General features: G+C 41.0%; 1 protein-coding gene across 6 annotated transcripts in view; it reads right to left on the bottom strand.

The window, feature by feature from the left end:
- pde4d (phosphodiesterase 4D, cAMP-specific) overlaps positions 1–21,789 on the bottom strand; it is a 1,076,746-nt gene that overhangs the window by 50,826 nt on the left and 1,004,131 nt on the right. For 5 of the 6 annotated variants that reach the window (XM_072252564.1, XM_072252563.1, XM_072252567.1 and 2 more), the window contains one exon: positions 1,330–1,442. In XM_072252564.1, the coding sequence (XP_072108665.1) occupies positions 1,330–1,442 (113 nt within the window). Of the gene's footprint in view, positions 1–1,329; positions 1,662–1,782; positions 2,168–21,789 lie in introns of those variants that run through there. The other variant, XM_072252568.1, reaches the window with a different exon arrangement.

The following is a 21,789-nucleotide window of genomic DNA, read 5'->3' on the forward strand; positions in this document are numbered from 1 at the left end:
GAGGAAATGATGAAAAATGGAAATGCAGGTAGTGCTATAAGACAATTATTACTAAAGTGTGCCGATTTCTGTTACCAGTTAAGTTATAATTTGAAAAGTGACAAACACTATTACAAATTATACTATATAGAAGTACCATGTGTCACTTACATTAAATGCATATAGCATCTACAAATGCCTTTATAGTGTAAACTAACTGTGCATATCCACAACATAATTTGCTAATCCTGATGGTACACACTGTCCAATGCATGTCGTGAAAACTAATACTTAAAGCTTCCACTTATGATTGTTTTACAGAGTTCAAGTGATAATTACAACTGTAAATATATATTTAATTTCACTAAACATTGCATGCAAAAACACAAGAAAAAGTACATTGTGTACAAATGTCATTTTTCTGTTTCGTTTAAGACAGTAACATGTAATGTCCATGTATTGTGTTGATTAAAATTACAAACACGTTCCGTATTTCACAGTAGTGGCTGAAGTGACCAAGTATCTGCCTCAATAATTGTAGTCTTTGCATCCATTTGCAACAAAATCTGATCATCTTAAATTATCACCTGTAAGCCTTCCAAAGGAAAGTGATCATCAAAACATCAGACTGGAAAACCCTTTAAATCACAATGAGTTTCATTCATCATACTTACTGAGGGAAGCTTGCACTATAATTCAGGTTGCACAGTGTCTGACAAATCAACAATATTTGTATTCATGTTTGGTTTTCACAAAACATCTTCCATTTAGGATTCAATTATGAGATAAGCTTATTGCAACTGTAAACTTGTCTCAGGAAAACAAACAAAAAAAGCAGAAACCATTTAAATTCTTAATCTGCGAATATCATTTTTGCAATCATTAAATGAAAATATATTCTTTCTATCTGAATAATAAATAAAGCCTACAATCAGATTTTTAAAATTAAAATTTTCTTTGCCTACATTCTTACTTGGAAATATAAAATTTTGCTGCAGAAATGCCAGTATGATTGAAATTGATTCCAATGTAATGGAAGAGAAAAACATTTGATCTCAGAGATTTGGTATGGGGAGTGGTTCACCTATTTGAGTCCGAACTTAAAGTGTGTATCGATTCTTAATAAGGCTGTTTCTTTCTAATGTTTGTAGAATATGACTGAGTGATATTCTGCAAGATACATTCCACGGAAACATCTTCCTTCCCTGGATCAGTTAAATTCTGATGGTTCAAACTTTTATAATGTGCCTGCATAAAACTTTATTCATGAGGTACAATGTTATATTTCTCTGCCTCAAAGGTTATTCAAATACATAAACTGATCAATAGACCTCAGCATCAAAGACGTACCTTATTGGAGGCCATTTCACTGACAGAATTCCTGGTCTGCAGGGTCTCCAGCTGGTCCAGGCACCAGTCAAGCTCCTCCAGGGTCTCTGTTGCAAGTTTTTGGTAGGCCTCCTCTGCGAGCAAACAGATGAATGGAAGTTCAGCTTTTGAACTTTTTACAGGATTAGCTTTGACAGTGTAAGGGTCCACCATGCCACACAAAGCCATGTTCGGGTGACCAGAGCTCACACATGAGTTGTCCTTCATAATGTTTTCTCAACAAAATAACAACAGGAATATAGTCTTTTCTCTTTTTCAAACCAGAGCGGCCACGTTAGCGTTGAGTTCTTTTTCTGTGGGAAAGGAAAACACAGTAGCAGGTCCGTCAGTCATAAGCGTTATACAATGAATGAAGAATTCTCTCTTTGTCCATCCTTTGATGTACTGGTATTATTAAAGCCAAAGTGAACACACTTATTTAGTCTGCAGAATATTTTCCATAAGAGAAGTAGACGCCTTTATCCTGAGCCAGGTACTTGAGTCAGCTTCACGTTGCCCATTAAATTTTCTTCATGATAATTCCGAATGAATTTTTTAAACTGCTCCACAGCTGCTCAGTTGAGTGTATAAAACCATTTGAACAAGCCAGTACATCCTCTCACACATTCCAGTTCCAATTAGATTAGTTTCCTGCTTTTTTTTTCCTGTTTTAACTGTGACATTAAACCATTCACATCACTTCAAGAAAATATGACTAGTTTTATCTTCGTAGTACTAGAATCAGTTAAGGACTCTTATGTGGCATCACACAACTAAGAAAGTCTGCCTCTTTTCTTTGAACCAGAAGCAGTAGTGCACTGTATAAGCAAAGGGCCAGGCTGATTAGAAATCCCGGCACAGATCTTTAGGGAGGATCAGGATCTGGCACTCCTTCAGTGAGAAGCAAACAAAGCAGTTTTTGTGAGTTGGCTGCCAAAATATTTCCAGGTTCCATCACAACAAAATGAATTGAACTTTTACACATTTTTCTATTTTTCATTATATTTTAAGAATATAAAGTACCTTAAAAAAGTATTCAGCCTCCAAACCCTTTGTTTATATACAAGGGTATTACAACCAGAGATTTTAATCAATTTAATGAAGAATATTTAGTTGTGAATCACATGCTCCTTTTTTTCCACAGTAGAGCCCAAAAACAGGAAAAATTGTCAAAAAAGAAAAACTAAAAGTTCAAAAACTGAAATGGCAACTTCTCAAAAGTATTTATCCCCCTTTGCTCAGTACTCAGTTAGACCACCTCCCGCAGATATTGCAGCCAATCAAATCAAATCAAGTTTACTTATCATTGAAATCATATGTAGATACAGCTGAATGAGACAGCATTCCTCTTGGGCCAAGATGCAAAATATTCAAAATAGCAAGCTAACATTAAAAAATACTGAATAACATTCAAAATAGAGAGCAAAGAAGCACATTAGAAGCACAATAAAAAACTATATGTAGCACACCACTCAAACACAGGAGGGCAGCGCTGATGGGCAAGCCCAGGCCCCAACTGAACTCAACCACGCTGTAGCACTTCCACGTCTCTCACCTGGTCTGCAGCAGCAGGCAAGCCCAAGGCTTGAGGCCTAGATCTCACTGTATCTGAAGCTACACAGCTCATATGTTGACTTTCCCTCCACCAGACAAGGGTAACAGGCCTGTGGCAACTTACATTATCACTGTCCAACAGAGTCATGCAATCACAAGTGAAATGTCCGAGACAATCACCCACGGTTATATTGCACCAGCTCCGATGTTTCCGAGTAGCAGGGAGCAACATGGTCTGCAACCAGGACAGCTCCTCCAAACCCAAATCGGCTCCTCTGACACATCGGTGGGCTCCTCCAATATCCCAATCGTTCCTCCAAAATCCAGACCGGCTCCTTCAACACCTTGGCCAGTTCCTCCTACACCACTGCCAGTTCCTTCGGCACCTCAGCTGGCTCTACCGCCGGCCCCAGTCCAGCTACTCCGACCAACGAGCAGTTCACTGATGGTGTAGCCCTGCAGTACCCGATGTTCTTGGAGTAGAATTGTCTTTGGATCGTAAACATCAAATTTTACAAAGAAAAAAACACCTTTGGTTGGCCCCCAAGAGGCTGCTGTGTTTGCAAGCACTGCCAGCTTACTGGAAGTTTTTATTGTGGATAACTCTCGATTAGCTTTGCATAATGTGATGGAGCAAGATTTGCCTATTCCTCCTAGCAAAATTGCTCAAGTTGTGCTGGGTTAATTGGGAGTGGTGCTGGACAGCAGCCTTGAGGTCTTGCCAGAGATATTCAGTCAGGTTAAGGTCAGGACTCTGAAGTGGGCCACCCATTGCCATCAATTTTCTTCATTTGAAGCCTCTCCATGGTTGCTCTGGCAGTGTGCTTTGGGTCATTGGCCTACTGAAAGGTAAACTTCCTCCCCAGTTTAAGTTTTCTGGCAAAGGCTAACAGGTTTTTACTCAGGATCTCTCTGTATTTAGCAGCATGCATCCTCCAATCACTCCTGACCAGATTTTCAGTCCCTGCTGCTGAAAAGCATCCCTACAGCATGATATCATCTACACCATACTTTACAGCAGGGATGGTGTACCTGACTGTTGTGCAGTATTTGATTAATGCTATATGTACAGCTTAGTGTTGAGGCTAAAATGTTCCAACTTAGTCTCATCCAACCACAGGATTTACTTCCACCTCTCCACAGTATTTTCTAAGTGAGGCTTTGCAAAGTCTTTATGGGCAAGAGTATGCTTTTTTTTTTTGTCAGAGTTCCTTCCTTGCCACTCTTCCAAAAATACACTTTTTGTGCAAGGCCTTAGAGATTGTGGAGACATGAACTTCATCTCCATTTGTAGCCACTGACTTCTGCAGCTCACTCAGAGTGACTGTTGGTGTCACAGTAGCCTCTCTTACAAGTGCCATTCTTCTCCAGTGACTAAGTTTAGAGGGGTGGCCTGTGGCAGCAGTTTTATATTTTCTCCATTTCCCATGAAGCACCTCACTGAGCTGAGGTATGTTCTCTGCCTTTGAGATGATCTTGAACCCTTCCCCAGATTTGTGCTTCTCTATTGTCATTTCCCTGACTTGCCTCAATTACTCTTGTCTTCAATTTGGTTTGATCTGATGAAGGATTTCCATACTGTTGGACCTTACAGACAGAGGGGGTATTTATTCTTATAAATTCATTGAAAACAGGTGATTCTCCAATTTTCTACATCAGCAAATTGGATGGTAAAGTAATCTACAGTATTGCACCTGAGGAAAGCTAGCCTAGTAATCACAAAGGGGATGAATACTTTTTTTGCCTCACAATTTTGGTTTTTAATCTTTAGTAAATTATTGACAGAAATGATGCACAATGCTTTGTAGATTAGCTCAAAAATCCTGCTTCAATATATTTTAAATTTAGAAAATAAGACAGTAAAACTATTAAAATAGTTATAGGAGTTGAGTACCTTTTCAAGGCACTGTATTAAATTTGAAGTCACAAAGAAAGAAATAGAACATCGAATAGTACAGCACAGTGTGTTCTCTTTTGCTCATGATGTTGTGTGGATCCATATAAGCCTTCCCCACAATCAATCCAATCTTTCCACAATCCTCCATTTTTCTTACATCCAATGTGCTGATCTAATGTCACTATTCTATCAACCTCTACCACCAGCCATAGCAATCTTCATCAGGCGCCTGGCACTCTATGTATTAAAAATTTACCTCTGATATCTCCCTAAACTTTCCTCCACTCACCTTAAACAGACATCCTCTGGTATTGACCATTGCTGCCCCGGGCTAAAAAAAACTTGCTGGCTGTCCACTCGTAATCTTATACACCACTATCGAGTTGTCTCTCATTCTGCTTTGGCTGCTCAGTCTTTCCTCATAGATCATGTTCTGTAATCCAGGCAGCATCCTAGCAAGTCTCCTCTGCACTCTCTCTAAAGCTTCCAGATCCCAGCGACCAGAACAGAACGCAATACTCTAGGTGTGGTTTAATAATGATCATGTTAAAGTATCAAAGATGTCAAATAGAAAAATAATTTGAGAATCAATAATACTATGAGACATCTTAGTAAAATCTGAAAGTAACTCAGGTCAATAAAAGTTATTTTATAAATAATAATCACTCTTACTTTAGAGACGCAAGGTTCAAGTTCCACTTCAGAAGTTTGAGCACAAAGAGGTAGGATAATATTAAAATGAAGCACTGAAGGAGTGCTTCACTGAAGGAATGTTATACTGTTGGAGAAGCCATGTACACGATGCGATAACTTATGTATATGTAAAAGGTCCCATGCCACTACTTTGATGAAGAGCAAAGCAGTCAGGTGACCGAGCCAATAATCAACCACTAAAAGCAGATTACTTAATCATTATCACACGTCTGCTTGTTGAGAACTTGCTGAGGGCAAACTCACTGCTATTTTTCCCATACCTCAAGAATGGTCATACATCAAAAATATTTCTAGAGCTTTAAAGAACTTAAAGGAAATGTTGGAAGTTCCTGCATAAATCTAACTGGTTTTCTTTTGTTACAGTAATGATGAGTTCAAAACAATATTTTATTACACCTTGGACTATATTGGTGGTGCAAAAAACACCTAATAACTGTAAGCCGCCTGATTTCATAATGGTAGGGCAAAGCTCTGTTGGATTTTTTTTAGACTTATAATTATGATGAAATTTAAGTAAAATTGTAATGGTACATGATCAACTGCACACAAAGGGCATGTTATGCTGCCTACGAATTTCCTGCAGTACCTTGCCAGGAATCTGCCTTAAAGGGCAATGATGAGATCAAGGTATTGGAAATAATGAACAGTAGCCTAAAATTCTTCATTTCAGTGTGGTCTGTTGGGGAAAAATTCTTTGCACGCTCTAAGTAAGGATTTTTTTTTTTTGTGTACCATACTCTGCCACAGCCTTCTTTTCCCCAAGTGGTTGTCTTGGAGGAAAGATTCTGTGAGGGGTCCCCCACGTCCTTCTCAAGGCGCAGTCTTTTTTTTTTTTTTTTTTTTATGAGGCTGAGTTGCGAGCTCGACACCCAACCCGTCACGGATGGAAAGCGTGCCCGGGAGCGGCCTGACTGGGTTCGAGCTCGGGAATCTTCGCTCCGGAGTCCGGCGCTGATGTCACTGCGCCACCAGCCAGCCTCTAAGTAAGGATATCAGAGAAAAATGCAGGGATTCTGTATGTGAAGTTTTTCTGGAATCCTGACTCCAGAGCAGCCTTAGCAAGAGTCAAGACCCTATTGATACCAAAGCATGCAATATAGTCCATCAACAGGACCAGCATGGGATTATTGCCACAAACACTGCCAACTTTATGAAAAATATTCAAAAGCCTTTCTCATGGGAACATAGGAACCTGAATGAATCAACCCAGGTACCACAGCTAACCACCAAGCTCCAGCTGCATTATCAACAGCACAGACATTTTTTTATTCTCTTTGCCTTTTGCTGACCCAACAAATGATCAGGGTCATCTTTGGAGAGCCCATGAAGTGCTACTGGAGCTCTGAAATTCTGTAATTGCCCTCCACACCCGCCATTCTGGCTCCGCATACAATGTGTGACAGAGAGAGCAAAGTTAATTTTCAGTGACAAAGCAACTGGTTTTGATACACAATGCCAATTTAGCTCCCATTCCACTTTCAATGCAAATCTGTAATATCACACTCAATATACTCTGCTTAATTTTAATTCCGATATCTCAACAGAAATAGGGCAGGCAAGTGGTTAAAGTGCTGGAAAGACACTATGCATTGAACACTTAAGAATTCATATCAACTGTTATTTTAATGATAGGGTTTCCAGCAACGTCAGGAACACATGCATCAGTTATGAGGAGCTTTGAACAGTTAAAAGCTGGTATCCAATGATATCATGTGAACTCACAAATCATGCATATATCCTTGTGACCAACCTTCCAACAACATGCTGGATATGCGGAAATAAGAACTCGCATTTGGTCAGGTGCCTTGTGGACTCTATCAAGTATTAAGTGAGTCTAATTAGACACCAAGGGATACTGCTGAATGTTTTCAGAGAACCCCCAAAAGGGTCAAAGGGATAGATAAGTGTACCGTAATGTGTCTTAGGGTGCCATTCAGTAAAACAAACATCCAATACAAAATTAAATGGTGAGGGGACAGTAGTCTGGAGAGAATCTAACCATCGTTAAAAGTTATCATTACGAAAAGGAATAACATTTTGTTGGAGTGCCATTATCTTATTGCTGGTTCACCACTAAATCCCTGTTACCACTAGGTGTTCTTTCCTGCGTAACAGTGGCTTGATATGGGAGTTTATTTGAATAGCAGGTATCTTCTAAATCCGTCATAAATTAATTAAAGTAAATTGCAATAAAATTAGAAGTAATCTGGCCTTCAGTCCATTATATGGCAAATTACACACATCTCAGCTTCTTTTGCAAACAGGTATAAAAATGACCGCTCTGTAGCATTTGAATTCAAGTTTAACGAATACGCAGTTTGATTCTGCTATTATAAACATCTCTATTTTTTGTGTGAAGTGCTGGCAGTCAACTTTTCTGCACGCTGAATTTAAAAGAGATGAAATTAAATTCATGGGTCTGTTTATCCACCTCCTAGACAGCTGCAAGCAAGGAGCTCTACTGGTGAGTGACGTGGCTTCACACCGTATGAAATGTAGAAACCACGGTACAGTAAAAACAAACGCCTACTTTCCAGCTTCAGTAACAGTAGGTAATTTACACTTCTAAAGCTGAAGGAACAGCATCCATCACGGCAAAGGACGTAATATTATTTCCATAGTGTCAAATAATCCTGAAGAACTAAAGAGATGAAACTTTATAAGCATTTGCAAATGACTTCATGAGGATTCCGGATTCATGGTGTGTTTAAATTAAACGGTAACTCTTGCAAAACTATTTATTGGCTAATCCTTCAATTTGTTTCCTGATGGGCTGGAGTGTTCATGCTTTTGTTCATAGCACGATATAAGGAAGGACAAAGCAAGAACTACGCCTGCAGTCAACAGAACAGCTCCGATGAATCCTCATCGCATCAATGCTCCTCTGTCACGCCCACCTATTCAAAATGTCATCTGTCTCTCTCTACGTTCGACAGGTTCTTCCCCCACCAACACTCTGAGGCTCTCTTTCTCTCTGCACTATTTACACCCCTTTCTCCCCTCCCTCACCCCAATATTTTACATTCCATATCTCTATAAGAAAAAAATATTCTCTAGAGACAAAAACAAACTACAGCAGGAACTTAGCAGGTCAAGCAGCATCTGGGGAGGCAAAGAGCTGCTCAGTGTCGCAACCCTGCACCAGGAGCCAGGACTGAGAGTGTCGAGAGAAGATGTGTAAAGTGGTAAGAGGACAGATGAGGCGACAGGTGATAGGTAGAGCCAGGTGAGGACAGGAATGAATGATGGGCAGATGAAGCCAGGTGGGGGAGTGGGAGTTCAGTGATAATGGCCGGCGGTTGATAAATGGAAAAAGGTAAGGAAAGTAGTTATGCCAATACAGCCGGCTGAGGATAGAGAAGAGGAGAAGGTACAGCCAGTCTAGGGGAGGGGGGAATAGAGCCTGTCACAGAGAGGGTAGTTCAGAGGTAGAAGCCAATGGGTGTTAAGTGAAACCCAGGAAGTAAAAAAGAGAGAATCTAGCTGGATCAGCAGGAGTAAGAGGTGGAACACAGGAGGCACATTTTAACTGACAATGGAAATTTCAATGTCTGTACCTTTGGCTATTAGCTACCCAAGTTGAATATAAGGTGTTGTTCTTCTAGTTTGTGCTTTGCTTCACTACAGCAAAGGAGAAGGCCAAGGACAGACAGGCCATTGTGGGAATGGGGAGAGGAGTTAAAATCACAAGCAATCCCCTTGACAGCCCCTGACTGACCTCTCTGGCCTTGGCCTTCTCCACTGCCACAAAGATACCAAATGCAAACTGGAAGAACAACATGTAATCCTCTTGGGTAACTTAGAAGTCAATGATATGAGCACTGAATTTTCTAACTTAACCCTCACCCTGTCTTCATTTTCCAGTCCTATTGGACCACTTAGGATTCTTCTGCCTTGATTCACCTTTTCCAGTAACTCCACCTTTTATTCCTTATCTACTTACCCACCAGTCTCCATTTCTAAACAATGTCCTCTTCCACCTGGCTCCATTTGTCTGTCACCCACTCATCTCACTGACTTACATTCACCGCTTCTCCTTCTTACTTCTTTCTTCTGGTTATCTTTCTGCTACACTCTCAGTCCCGACGCAGGGTGTCAACTCTAAATATCAACCATTCCTTTGCCTTCACAGTTGCTGCTTGACCTATTGAGTTGCTCCAGCAGTTTGTTTTATGTCCCAGTTCCAGAATATACAGACCCCTGTGTATCCATTTTCTCTTCATGACGAGCTTTAAAAACTTTATTAAGGCCACTGCAGCACTGGTCCCCAACACCTGAACTCCATCACTCCAAAACAAATTCTCTTCTTTAAATCTCTGCCTAACACAAACCACATTAAGCCATGACCTCTAGTTGCAGTCCCACCCAGCCTCAGTGGAAAAAGCCTGCTTGCATTTACCCTATCTATACCCCTCAAAATTTTGTATTCCTCTATCAACTCTCCCCTCAGTCTTTTAACCCAATATAGTCCTAACCTATTCAATCTTTCCTTATAACTCAGGTCATCCAGACCTGGCAACATAATTGTCAATTTTCTCTGCACTCTTTCAACCTTGAATACATCTTTCCTGAATTAGGTGACCAAAACTGCACACAATACTCCAAATTAGGTCTCACCAATGTCTTATACAACTTCAACATTCCATCCCATCTTCTGTACTCAATACATTGATTTATGAAGGCCAACGTGCGTAAAGCTTTCTTTACCACCCTATCTACCTGTGACACCACTTTCAATGAATTATGTACTTATATTCCCAGATCCCTTTGTTCTACCACATTCTTCAGTGCCCTACTGTTCACTGTGTAAGAGCTACCCTAGTTGGTTCTACCGAAGTGCAAAACTTTGCACTTGTCTGCATTAAATTCCATCTTCCATTTTTCAGCCCATGCCGATGCCGATCCCTCTGCAAGCTATGATAGCCTTCCTCACTGTCCACTACATCCCCAATCAATATTAACTCTAAGGCGAGCACGTGTGAGCGCGCACACATCTTTTGCTACTAGCACACAAAGGAACTTAAACTGCACACAAAAGGTTGTCACCCTCTACTGTGTTGGTATGTTAAGCATAATTCACGATTGTACACAATCACGTCTTTTTCTGGTTTCTGATGCAGACGGTGTTGACAAAGAGGAGTTTGTGATGATTTGTCTGCAGATTGTAGAACTGGCTTATATATACTGTTGTAATTGAAGAAATTATTCAGTGCACATGCTGTTGTCACCGGGCAAAAAAATTGCACAACATAAAATTTTTGCGCACTCTTGTCATTACAAATTAGAGGGAAAATTTCCCCATTCTTGGTGTCATCCGCAAATTTGCTGATCCAGTTAACTACATTATCATCCAAATCATTGATATAGACGGCAAACAACACCGATCCCTGGAGCACATCGCTAGTCACAGGCCTCCAGTCAGAGAGGCAGCCATCTACTACCACTCTCTGGCTTCACCCACAAAGCCAATGTTTAATCCAATTTACTACCTCATCCTGAATACTGAGTGATTGAACCTTCTTGACCAGCATCCTATGCGGGACCTTGTCAGATGCCTTACTAAAGTCCATGTGGACAACATCCACTGCCTTGCCTTCATCAACTTTCTTAGTAACTTCCTCAAAAAACTCTATAAGATTAGTTAGACATGACCTACTGCGCACGAAGCCATGCTGACTATCCTTAAGCAGTCCATGTCTATCCAATTATTTACATATCCAGTCCTTTAGAACACCTTCCAATGAAGTTCCTGCAGCTGATGTCAGACTCAATGGCCTTTAATTTCCTGCTTTCTGTTTAGTTTTTTTTAAACAGCGGAACAATATTGGCTATCACCCAATCCTCTGGTACCGTTCCTGTTGCTAAGGGTGTTTTAAATATCTCTTCTAGTGCCCTGCCAATTTCTGTACTTGCCTCCCCTAGGGTCCGAGGGAACACTTGTCAGGCCTTGGGGATTTATCTAGCCTGATTTTCCTCAGTGTGGCAAAAATCTCCTCCTCTGTAACCTGTACATGGTCCATGAAGATAATGCCACTTTGTCTCGTATGCACTCTGTATCTCTCTCCTAAGTAAATACAAATGCAAAGAATGCATTTAAGATCTCCCACATCTGTTTTGGCTTCATGCATGGATTACCATTCTGGACTCCCAGAGGACCAGTTTTGTCCCTTGCAATCCATTTGCTCTTAACATACTCGTAGGATCCCTTAGGATTCTCCTTCATCGTGTCTGCTTGGGCAACTTAATGCCTTCTTTTAGCCCTCCTGATTTCTTTCTTGTGTTCTCTTGCATTCTTCATACTCAATAAACACCTGATTTGTTCCTATTCACTTATAACTGCTTTGCCCTTCTCTTTTCTCTTTACCAGGGCCTCAAAATCTCTTGAAAACCAAGGTTTCCTACACTTATTATCTTTACCTTTTACTCTGACATATAAGCTTTGTACTCTCAAAATTTCTTCTTTGAAGGCCTCCCAATTTCCAAGTACACCTTTGTCAGAAAACAGCCTGTCCCAGTCCAGACTTGCCAGATAATTTCTGATACCATCAAAACTGGCCTCTCTCCAATTTAGAATCTCAACCCATGGACCAGAGCTATCTCCTTGTATATTTACTTTGAAACTAATGGCATTGTGGTCACTGGATGCAAAGTGTTCCCCTACACAAACTTCTGTCACCTGCCCTGCTACATTCCTTAATAGCAGATCCAATATCACACGCTCTCTCGTTGGGACTTCTATGTACTGATGAAGGAAACTTTTCTGAACATATTTGCCAAACTCTATCCTCTTACATCAGGGGTTGGCAACCTTTTTGCCTCTGTGGGCCAGATTGCGTATTAATGAGCGGACGGTAGGCCAGATAAATGCCATAAAAAACTTGAAATATGGGAATTATCCACTTAAGTACATCTAGTTATGCTTGGCCTCAAGTTAATGAATAATGCATGCCAGAAAATCATTTGTGTTTAAAGTTGCCTACCCCTGTTTTACAGTATGGGATTCTCAGTCAAAATGTGGAAAGTTAAAATCACCTACTAAAACAACTTTATGTTTCTTGAAGCAGTCTGCGATCTTCTTACCAATTTGTTCCCTGTCAGAATCAGGTTTATTATCACCAGCCTGTGTTGTGAAATTTGTAAACTTAGCAGCAGTAGGCCTGTAATATAGCCTCATAAACACAGATAGCCAATATCTTCAATTTTGTCCCTTTTTCCATCTCTCAAATTCCAGATGTTAAGTCTGCTGAAACAAAAAAGCCAAGATCTAACATATGGGAGGAAGACTTCATGCATTATTCAAGATTGTTGAATGTCATTTTCAGTACACAAGTGTAAAGGAGAACAAAATAATCGTTACTCCAGATCTGATGCAACACATAAAAAACTATAAGATAAACAACACAATAATAAAAAATAAAACAATAAATATAAATACCTAATATAGCTTACATACATGGATTATATATCCATAAAGTAAGCTAGGCACAGGAATGCCTGTACATAGGGTGCCTGAGAGTAAATGATAGAGTAGTAGTGGTTGGGGCTGTGGAGGCTAGGGTTTGTGAGTGGAGTAAAATGATAGTGCCTGGGGGGAAAGTAACTGTTTTTGAGTCTGTGCTCCTGGAGGAGATGCTACATAGCCTCCTCCCTGATGGAGGGGGGACAAACAGACCATGAGCAGGATGGGTGATGTTACTGATGATGTTACTGGCCCTTTTCCGGTACCTCTCTGTGTTCAGGAGAGTTATAGATTACATCTCCAGTTTTTAGGCTGGATCCCAACGGTACAAATACAGTCAGCACTAAAGCACTGGAAACATTCTCATAACCACTTTTCTTCATTGCACTAAATTTGGTGCTGCTAAACCGATGGGAAAATAAGGCTCCCCTCTTCTACACTTGTCTCTTCCCCTTTATTCCTCCTCCATATTTTTCTTCATCATTTATTTCTCATATAGTTTCCTAGCCCATTCTTTATCTTCATTTTGTTTCTTTGGTATTGAGCTTTTGACTAGAACTAATGATGATATCATACCAACAAATAAATGACTGACATTTCCATTTGCCTTCCACTATTTCTGGACTCCCTGAACTTACTTTGGCTAGGTACATGCAGACATCCCACCTCTCCTGGAAGTTCCGGGAGTCTCCCGCATATTAATAGTGGCTCCCTGATGCCTGCAAATTATATACAATATCCCGGAAATCAATTTTTTTGAGAGCGAGCGAGAGAGTGAGAGAGTGAGAGACAGAGTGAGAGACAGAGTGAGAGACAGAGTGAGCGCGAGCGAGAGCAAGACAGCGAGAGAGCGTGCGAGCAAGAGCGAGAGACAGCGAGAGAGAGAGCAAGGGAGAGCGAGCGCGAGAGCAAGAGAGTGAACGGGAGAACAACCACGAGAGAGAAAGAGCATGAGAGAGAGTGAGAGAGCGCGTGAGCAAGAGCGAGAGAGCGCGCGCAATGGCAGAGTGTTCCAAAAAAAAAAAAAGAAATATAAAACGTATGTCACCCCAGACTACCCTAAAGTGTACCCCTGCCTAATAGGGGTCAAAAATAATGACAACGTTGCTCGCTGCACTGTTTGCAACAGTGACTTTTCTATTGCCCATGGTGGGTTTAGACTGTAAAAGACATGTTGAGGTGAGTTTAACAGGTGTCATTCGTTCATGAGCATAGCTAACGTTATTTAAACTAGCTGGCTAGCTGCTAAGGAGTTACTCTATTGCAGACATCCCACCTCTCCCGGAAGTCTCCCGCAAATTGATGGTGCTACCTCCCTGAAATGAGTTTTTGCAGGGTGGGATGTCTGGACATGCAAACATGTTGATGTCATGGCAACTTGTGTGCTTGCACAAACATTAGTGATGTGCAAATGTAAAACATTCTAATGATACTGACTGAAAAAATCAGATTTTATTGGGATACCAGCCCTGATCTTTGAAATTGCTCTATGGCATGTGTTTCCATGCCAGTCCTGAAGAAGGGTCTCAGCCCAAAATGTTGACTATTTATTTATTCCCATAGATGCTGCCTGACCTGCTGAGTTCCAACAGCATTTTGTGTGTGTGTTGCTATGTGTTTTCAAATTTGGTTTTAATTGAAGAGGAGTTCAGGAGAAGTGGGAAGTGCGTTGTGCAAGAATAACAATTAGATCTGGTATTATTGAAATAGATCATGAATAACGGAACCTAAGTAGCAATCCCTGGCAGTATCCCACTAATCATAGTCTGAGAAACCCAGAGAAAGATCTGTTCTTTGCCACTTTTGGCCTTCTGTCCATTAACAGACATCCCACCCTGCAAAAACTCATTTCAGGGAGGTAGCATCATTAATTTGCGGGAGACTCCCGGAACTTCCGGGAGAGGTGGGATGTCTGCAAGGGAGTAGCTCGTTAGCAGCTAGCCAGCTAGTTTAAATAATGCCAGCTATGCTAATGAACAAATGACACCTGTTAAACTCACCTCAACATGTGTCTTACAATCTTAACCCACCATGGGCAATAGAAAAGTCACTGTTGCAAACAGTGCAATGAGCAACACTGCCATTATTTTTTTACCCCTATTAGGCAGGGGTACACTTTAGTGTAGTCTGGGGTGACGTACGTTTTATATTTTCTTTCTTTGGAACACTCTGCCATGGCACACGCGCACGCGCGCTCTCTCTCTCTCTCGTGCTCTCTCTCTCTCGCGCGCTCTCTTGTGTGCTCTGTCGCACGCTCTCTCACTCTCGCACTGCCTCTAGCTCTGTCTCTTGCGCTCTCAAAAACATTGATTTCCGGGATACTGTATGTAATTTGCAGGCATCAGGGAGCCACTATCAATATGCGGGAGACTCCCGGAACTTCCGGGAGAGGTGTGATGTCTGCATTAACCAATCCTTAAACCAAGCAAAGTACATTACCCACAATTTCTTGGTGATGAACCTCCTTTAGGGCTCTCTGAAAATCTCTATACATCACTTCTACAGATTCCCACTTATCTGTATGAACCATATTCTTCAGTATGGGAATCAGAGATGCAGTATCCTTTTAGAAAAGAAGAATTTTTCCTGAATTTAAAAAATGCAAAATGGGATAGAAAGAACTAATTACTCTGAAGTAAAGCCCAGCAGATTAAAAAAAGGGTTCCTCAAATAAGGTGTCATCTTTGTCTACATAATAAGGACACAAAACAGAAAATACTTCAGGATATCATAACTGAGTGATGATCACCAGATCAAACTAAATTTGCTTTTCTTCTCAAAATTTCCCTCAATAATTTTCTCTTCATGAGCATTTATCTAGATCTTCTTCAGTTTGTTGTCTTTTACAAGAGTTTTCTTCTTCCCCCTGCATTGATGCATTGTTTCAGGACAGCCAGAAGTTAAATCTATATTGCACCACAATTCTACGTCTAAAAATTGACCTGCTTCCACATATTTTTAATATGCTAGATTGCAGTAGTGTTTATTCATGGGTGATTAAAGAACTATTGGAAAGAAGGAATGACAAATGGTTCATATACATGAAAGATTCAAATGTCACAATGACTCAAAAGAACCCTGTCATTAAAATACACCTTTCGCGCAAAAAAAACATACAGAGTGGAATTTAAGCTATAATGGGATAATACTCACCACCTAACATCAACAGTCTTGAATGAAGTTTCTGGCATTAAGCCATTTAAACAACAGCAATTCCAGGACTTCTAAGCATGTGTTGTCAAATACATGAATCCTGGAAGCCTGCCACATGAAGTGCAGAATCCAGCCTTCCATTTGGAAATACCTCTCCATCTAAGACCCCATTGATTTCAGGAGTCCTACAAATTAAGGATAGGACAAGGCAAACTACTTTAAACAGACCTTTTTTTTTTTAAAGTTTAATGTTTTAAATTGTTTTAATCAATATTTTAATTTGACATTAAGGAATTAGTTGAGTATTAACAACTTCTAATTGATTTCGTCAAAAGAATCAGAATCAGAGTCATAAACAGGTTTATTATCACTGTCATACATTGTGAAATTTGTTAACTTAGCAGCAGCAGTACAATGCAATACATGATAACATAGGAAATAAAAATAAATAAATAAATTGGAGTATATATATTTTTATTAAATAGTTAAAATAAAAATAGTGAATAAAACAAAATAATAAAAGTGAGGTAGTGTCCAAGGGTTCAATGTCCATTTTAGGAATCAGATGGCAGAGGGGAAGAAGCTGTTCCTGAATCACTGAGTGTGTGCCTTCAGGCTTCTGTACCTCCTACCTGACAGTAACAGTGAGAAAAGGGCATATTCTGTGTGATGGGGGTCCTTAATAATGGACGCCACCTTTCTGAGACTCCGCTCCTTTAAGTTGTCTTGGGTACTACAGAGGCTAGTACCCAGGATGGAGCTGATAAATTTTACAACTTTCTGTAGCTTCTTTCGGTCCTGTGCAGTAGCTCCCATCCGCCCCCCCCCGCCCCCATTCCAGACAGTGATGCAGCCTGTCAGAATGTTCTTCATGGTACATCTGTAGAAGTTTTTGAGTGTCTTAGGTGACAAACCAATTTTCTTCAAACTCCTAATGAAATATAGCAGCTGTATTGCCTTCTTTATAGTTGCATCAGTAACGAGTAACCAGGTTAGATCAGAGATCTTGACAGTCAGAAGCTTGAAATTGCTCACTCTCTCCACTTCTGATCCCTCCAGGAGGATTGGTTTATGCTTCCTTGTCTTACCCTTCCTGAAGACCACAACCAGTTTTTTCATCTTACTGACACTGAGTGCAAAGTTGTTGCTGTGGCATCACTTAACAAGCTGATATATCTCATCCTGTATGCCCTCTCTGCCAGCAATGGCTGTATCATCGGCAAATTTACAGATGGCACTTGAGCTATGCCAAGCCACATAGTCATGGGTATAGAGAGTAGAGCAGTGGGCTAAGCACACACCCCTGAGGTGCACCAGTATTGATCGCCAGTGAGGAGGAGGTAATATTACCAATCTGCAGATTGTGATTTTCCGGTTAGGAAGTCGAGGATCCAATTGTAGAGGGAGGTTCAGAGATCCAGGTTCTGCAGCTTATTGATCAGGACTATAGGAATGTTGGTGTTAAATGCTATTATAGTCAACAAACAGAACCCTGACATAGGTGTTTGTACTGTCCAGATCTTAGGTGGTGTGAAGAGCCATTGAGGTTGCATCTGCTTTAGACCTATTGTGGCAACAGGCAAATTGCTGGGGGTTCAGGTCCTTGCTGAGGCAGAAGTTGATTCTGGCCATGACCAACCTCTCAAAGTATTTCATCACGGTAGATGTGAGCGCTACTGGACGATAGTCATCAAGGCAGTTCACACTACTTTTCCTGGGCACTGGTATAATTGTTGCCCTTTTGAAGTAGGTGGAAACTTCTGACTGTAGCAATGAGAGGTTGAAAATGTCCTTGAATATACCCACCAGTTGGTTGCTACAAGTTCTGAGAGCCTTACCAACTACTCGATCAGGGCCTGCCACCTTACGAGGGGTCACCATCCTGAACGACAGCCTGACATCGGTCTCCGAGACAGAGACAACAGGGTGACCGGGGGCAGCAGATGAGAACTGTTAAAAGCCTCATGGCTTTTAGAGTTGATCCCAGCTCTCCCTGCTCTGACAGTGATCAAAGCTTCCATAACAGTTTCTCCTTATTCAGTTTCCAGAGATCTTTCTGCCACTGGTACTAAGCTCGTGGAATCTTGATGAAGGAACAGGATCAGCAACAGCTGGGCAATTATCATCATTCCATATATAAAGTATACATTTTATATTTATGACAATGAAGGCAATGACCCAGGACCAATTCTTACCAAGAAGAACTTTTGCCCATGGAATCATTAGACAATGTTTAAAATACTGGGCCTTGCTTGGCATTGTGGCACCATGTGGATGATCAGCTGCATACTTATGCACAATTATTTTTATTTAAATTACGACCTTGTACTATAATGTGGTTGCAAAACAACAAATCTCATGACATACATAAGTGATAATAAACCTGTTCTGATTTGGAACCTCATTAGACATAGTGGCTTTTATGAAGCACTTTCCTTTTCACTTCCCAACTGGGAAAGAGGGAAGGGGATTTATTAACTTAGGCAAATAATTTGCCCTAGCAAAGGGAGAAATAGCAGGGGACAAATGTTAAAAACAAGAAGTTATTAGTAAAAGAGAAGTGGAACCTTTGAAGGTTAATAACTGTTAAACAAATTAATAAGGAAATTTGCAGCAATGATGCAAGTACATTTGAAGGAACAGTAAAGGTTTGAGAGGTTTTCTGGGTAAAGTTCTATGTAGATAAATTATGGAACAAAAAGGGACAACTACATTTGAGTTTGCAAAAATTCATAATAATGTGTTTATGTCCTGCTTATGTTAACAATGAATGCTCCCCAGGCAAAAAAGCAAGGTACACTTCTCAACTGCAAGGACAAATCTTCTGATTTTATCACAAGGGGGGCACTGGTAGCGGACCCAAATGCAAGACACAGACACTGAAGTACAAGGAACAGGACTTGACTAGAGTAGGGACATGACAAGATACAGACAAGGAGCAGGGACAAGAATGCAGACTTGGGCTAGGACATGGACTAGACAGGGAACCCGGACAAGGAACTAAGAACTAGGACCCTGGGCTAGGGAGAGCGGGACCAGGACTAGAAACCATGGACTAGGAGACAAGGCTTGGACTTCGAGCCAGAGACTGGACAAGGTCCCAGAACCTGGGTCTTGCCTTGGGCTCAGAACCCAGAACCAGGCAAGGACATAACATGGCTTCAGGACAGGACGTGGCTGGGGTCTAGAGGCCTGAGTTTGGAGACAGGCTGGAGTCTTGGGGTCTTAGCTCCTGAGGCTTGCAGGCTGGGGTCTTGAGGCTGGAGGCTGCAGGCTTGGGCCTTGAGTCTTGGAATGCGGAGGCTGCTAACTCGGAGTCTGGAGCTCGGAGACAGACTGGGAACTGTACATCAACATAGAGCCGTGAGTTATCCTACAAAAAGCTGCAACTCATCTTTAACATGACACTAACATGAGACTGGATAGTACATAGACATAGTGCTGGGACTTATCCTTAAACAAGCCAGGACTCAACTTTATCTCCACACTAAGGTGGGACAGGACCCCCACAGGGCAACGGCAGAACAGCCTGACGTACCCCACAGAGGCAAGGACAAGAAAAGACAGATCCCCCCGCAGGGCAACAGCAGAAAGGCCTGACTTACCCCACGGAGGCGAGGACAAGAACAGACAAACACCGAAGAACGACAGACAGTTCCATCTCTGCATCAGGGTTGCTCCGAGTCGCAGTTCGGCCAGCAACCTCAGCTGGCTACAGAAACAGCCGGATTCCTACCTAGCTCAGAGTGGCTGATGGCCACTCAGCTGGCCCGGGAAATGGCCGAATACGTGCCTCAACAACAGCTCCGACTACTGACAGCAAGGCTCCACGAAGCGATGGTTCTCCAACGCGGCCCAAAGATGACAAGTGGCCACCCCAGCCTTCAACCGGCAGGTTGCTCCTACGAAATCTTGACAAGACAAGCCAGCCGCTCACACTCAACCCCAAGGCTACTTATATTCCAAGCCCCAAGATGGGAATCAGGTGCCTATGATTAACTCAACCAAAACAAGGGACAGCTGGAAGACCCGGAGTCCTGAGTCCACAGACCGACTGTGAACCGGAATGCAGACTTTACAGACCGGACCATGCCAGATTTAATGTGTAAAATAAAAATTTTTGGGTGACAGTAAGTATTTGCATCAATGCAGGAAAATTCTTCGGTAAGTGCTTATGCTTATTGATTACAATTTGTCAATGCAATTGATTGAAAATTAAGTTCTATAAATCTGTGCACAGTTTTACATCCTTCCAATGAAATCTACGTTCGTAGCACAAGATGCTTATTGCCTTATGAAGGGAAGGATTAAAAATACAAAAACCACGAGAGTAAGAAACATAGAGACACGAAAATGTGCAGATGCTGGAAATCCAAAAAACACGACTGTTTACTCTTCTCCATAGGTGATGCCTGATTTGCTGAGTTCCTCCAGCATTTTGTCCATGTTGCTCAGAGTAAGAAATATATACAGTTTACCTAAGATCTGGCTGCCAGAGAAAGAGGCTCATTAAACACATCCACTGATGGTTTTTAAAAAGTTGATTCTGTGTCAGTTTCTATGTACCTGATAATGCAGTTTGATAGAACACAGACTGGTCCTAAACATTTATTTCTTCACATGGACAATTTGAACTATAACATGAAGATAAACATTGTTTATTGTCTGGTAAAATATTAAGTTTGAAAGCATGATCTTTTCTCTACAACAACCTCTTCACATTCCTGATTAGCCAGTGTTTATTTTAAGTTTGTCACTACTGAGGAAGAAGCAATTAGATAAACAACTCAAATAGATGGCAGATTTGAATGTCTGGATTAGCTAATGAAATCATCTCATAAAACTACATTTCCTCATAAAAGCCTTATATTGTACCCTGTTGGGGAATGGTAATATGTCCATTAATCCCATTCAGAGCTATTAATCTGAGGAATAAAGCACAATATGTCCTTCACTGTACTGTTTATTGTACATTATAGTTCACCAAACAATTCTATTGCTTTACGATTTTCCCCATGACTGCTAATTATAAAGGGTTCTAAAGCACTTCATGTGATGGTGTACAGAACATGACTGACCGCATTTTCACTGACCTTTCTAATGCTTAAATTTAGCCAGGGTAGGGATGGGAAGGAAAGCTGGATTTTAAATGTTGCAGCAAAAACAAAAACAAAAACAGGCTTTTAGGAAGATTACATTTTGGCTAAAATTTTGTTATAAAATTTAACACTTCTTGCTTTATTACTACCCCCATGTCGAATCATTCAACTCTGGCTATATTCCTGGAAAGATCTAAAATAAAACCACATAATGAAGTGGTGGTTGCATGTGGACAAAAGTTTGTTTCTTTGTTCTCTCCTCCTTTCTTCTTAGTAAGGCTAACTTGGGGACAATCTCATTAAGGACACATGGAGCAGAGCAGTCAGTCCCTTGAGTCAGATTCGTCATGCAGTAAGATCATGATTGTTCCGAACTTGGCCCCATCACCAGTTTCTGTTCTCTTCCTGCATCTTAATTTCCATGAATCTCATCCTTGAACATACTCAATGACTGACTTCACAGCTTTTTGGGTAGAGAATTTCTAATATTCACAACCTCCTGAGAAACTTCTCCTTATTTCTGTTTGAAATAGCCTCATTCTGAAACTATGCCTCATAGTTTTTGC

The sequence above is a fragment of the Mobula birostris genome, chromosome 3, assembly GCF_030028105.1.
Source record: "Mobula birostris isolate sMobBir1 chromosome 3, sMobBir1.hap1, whole genome shotgun sequence".
Lineage (NCBI taxonomy): Eukaryota > Metazoa > Chordata > Chondrichthyes > Myliobatiformes > Myliobatidae > Mobula > Mobula birostris.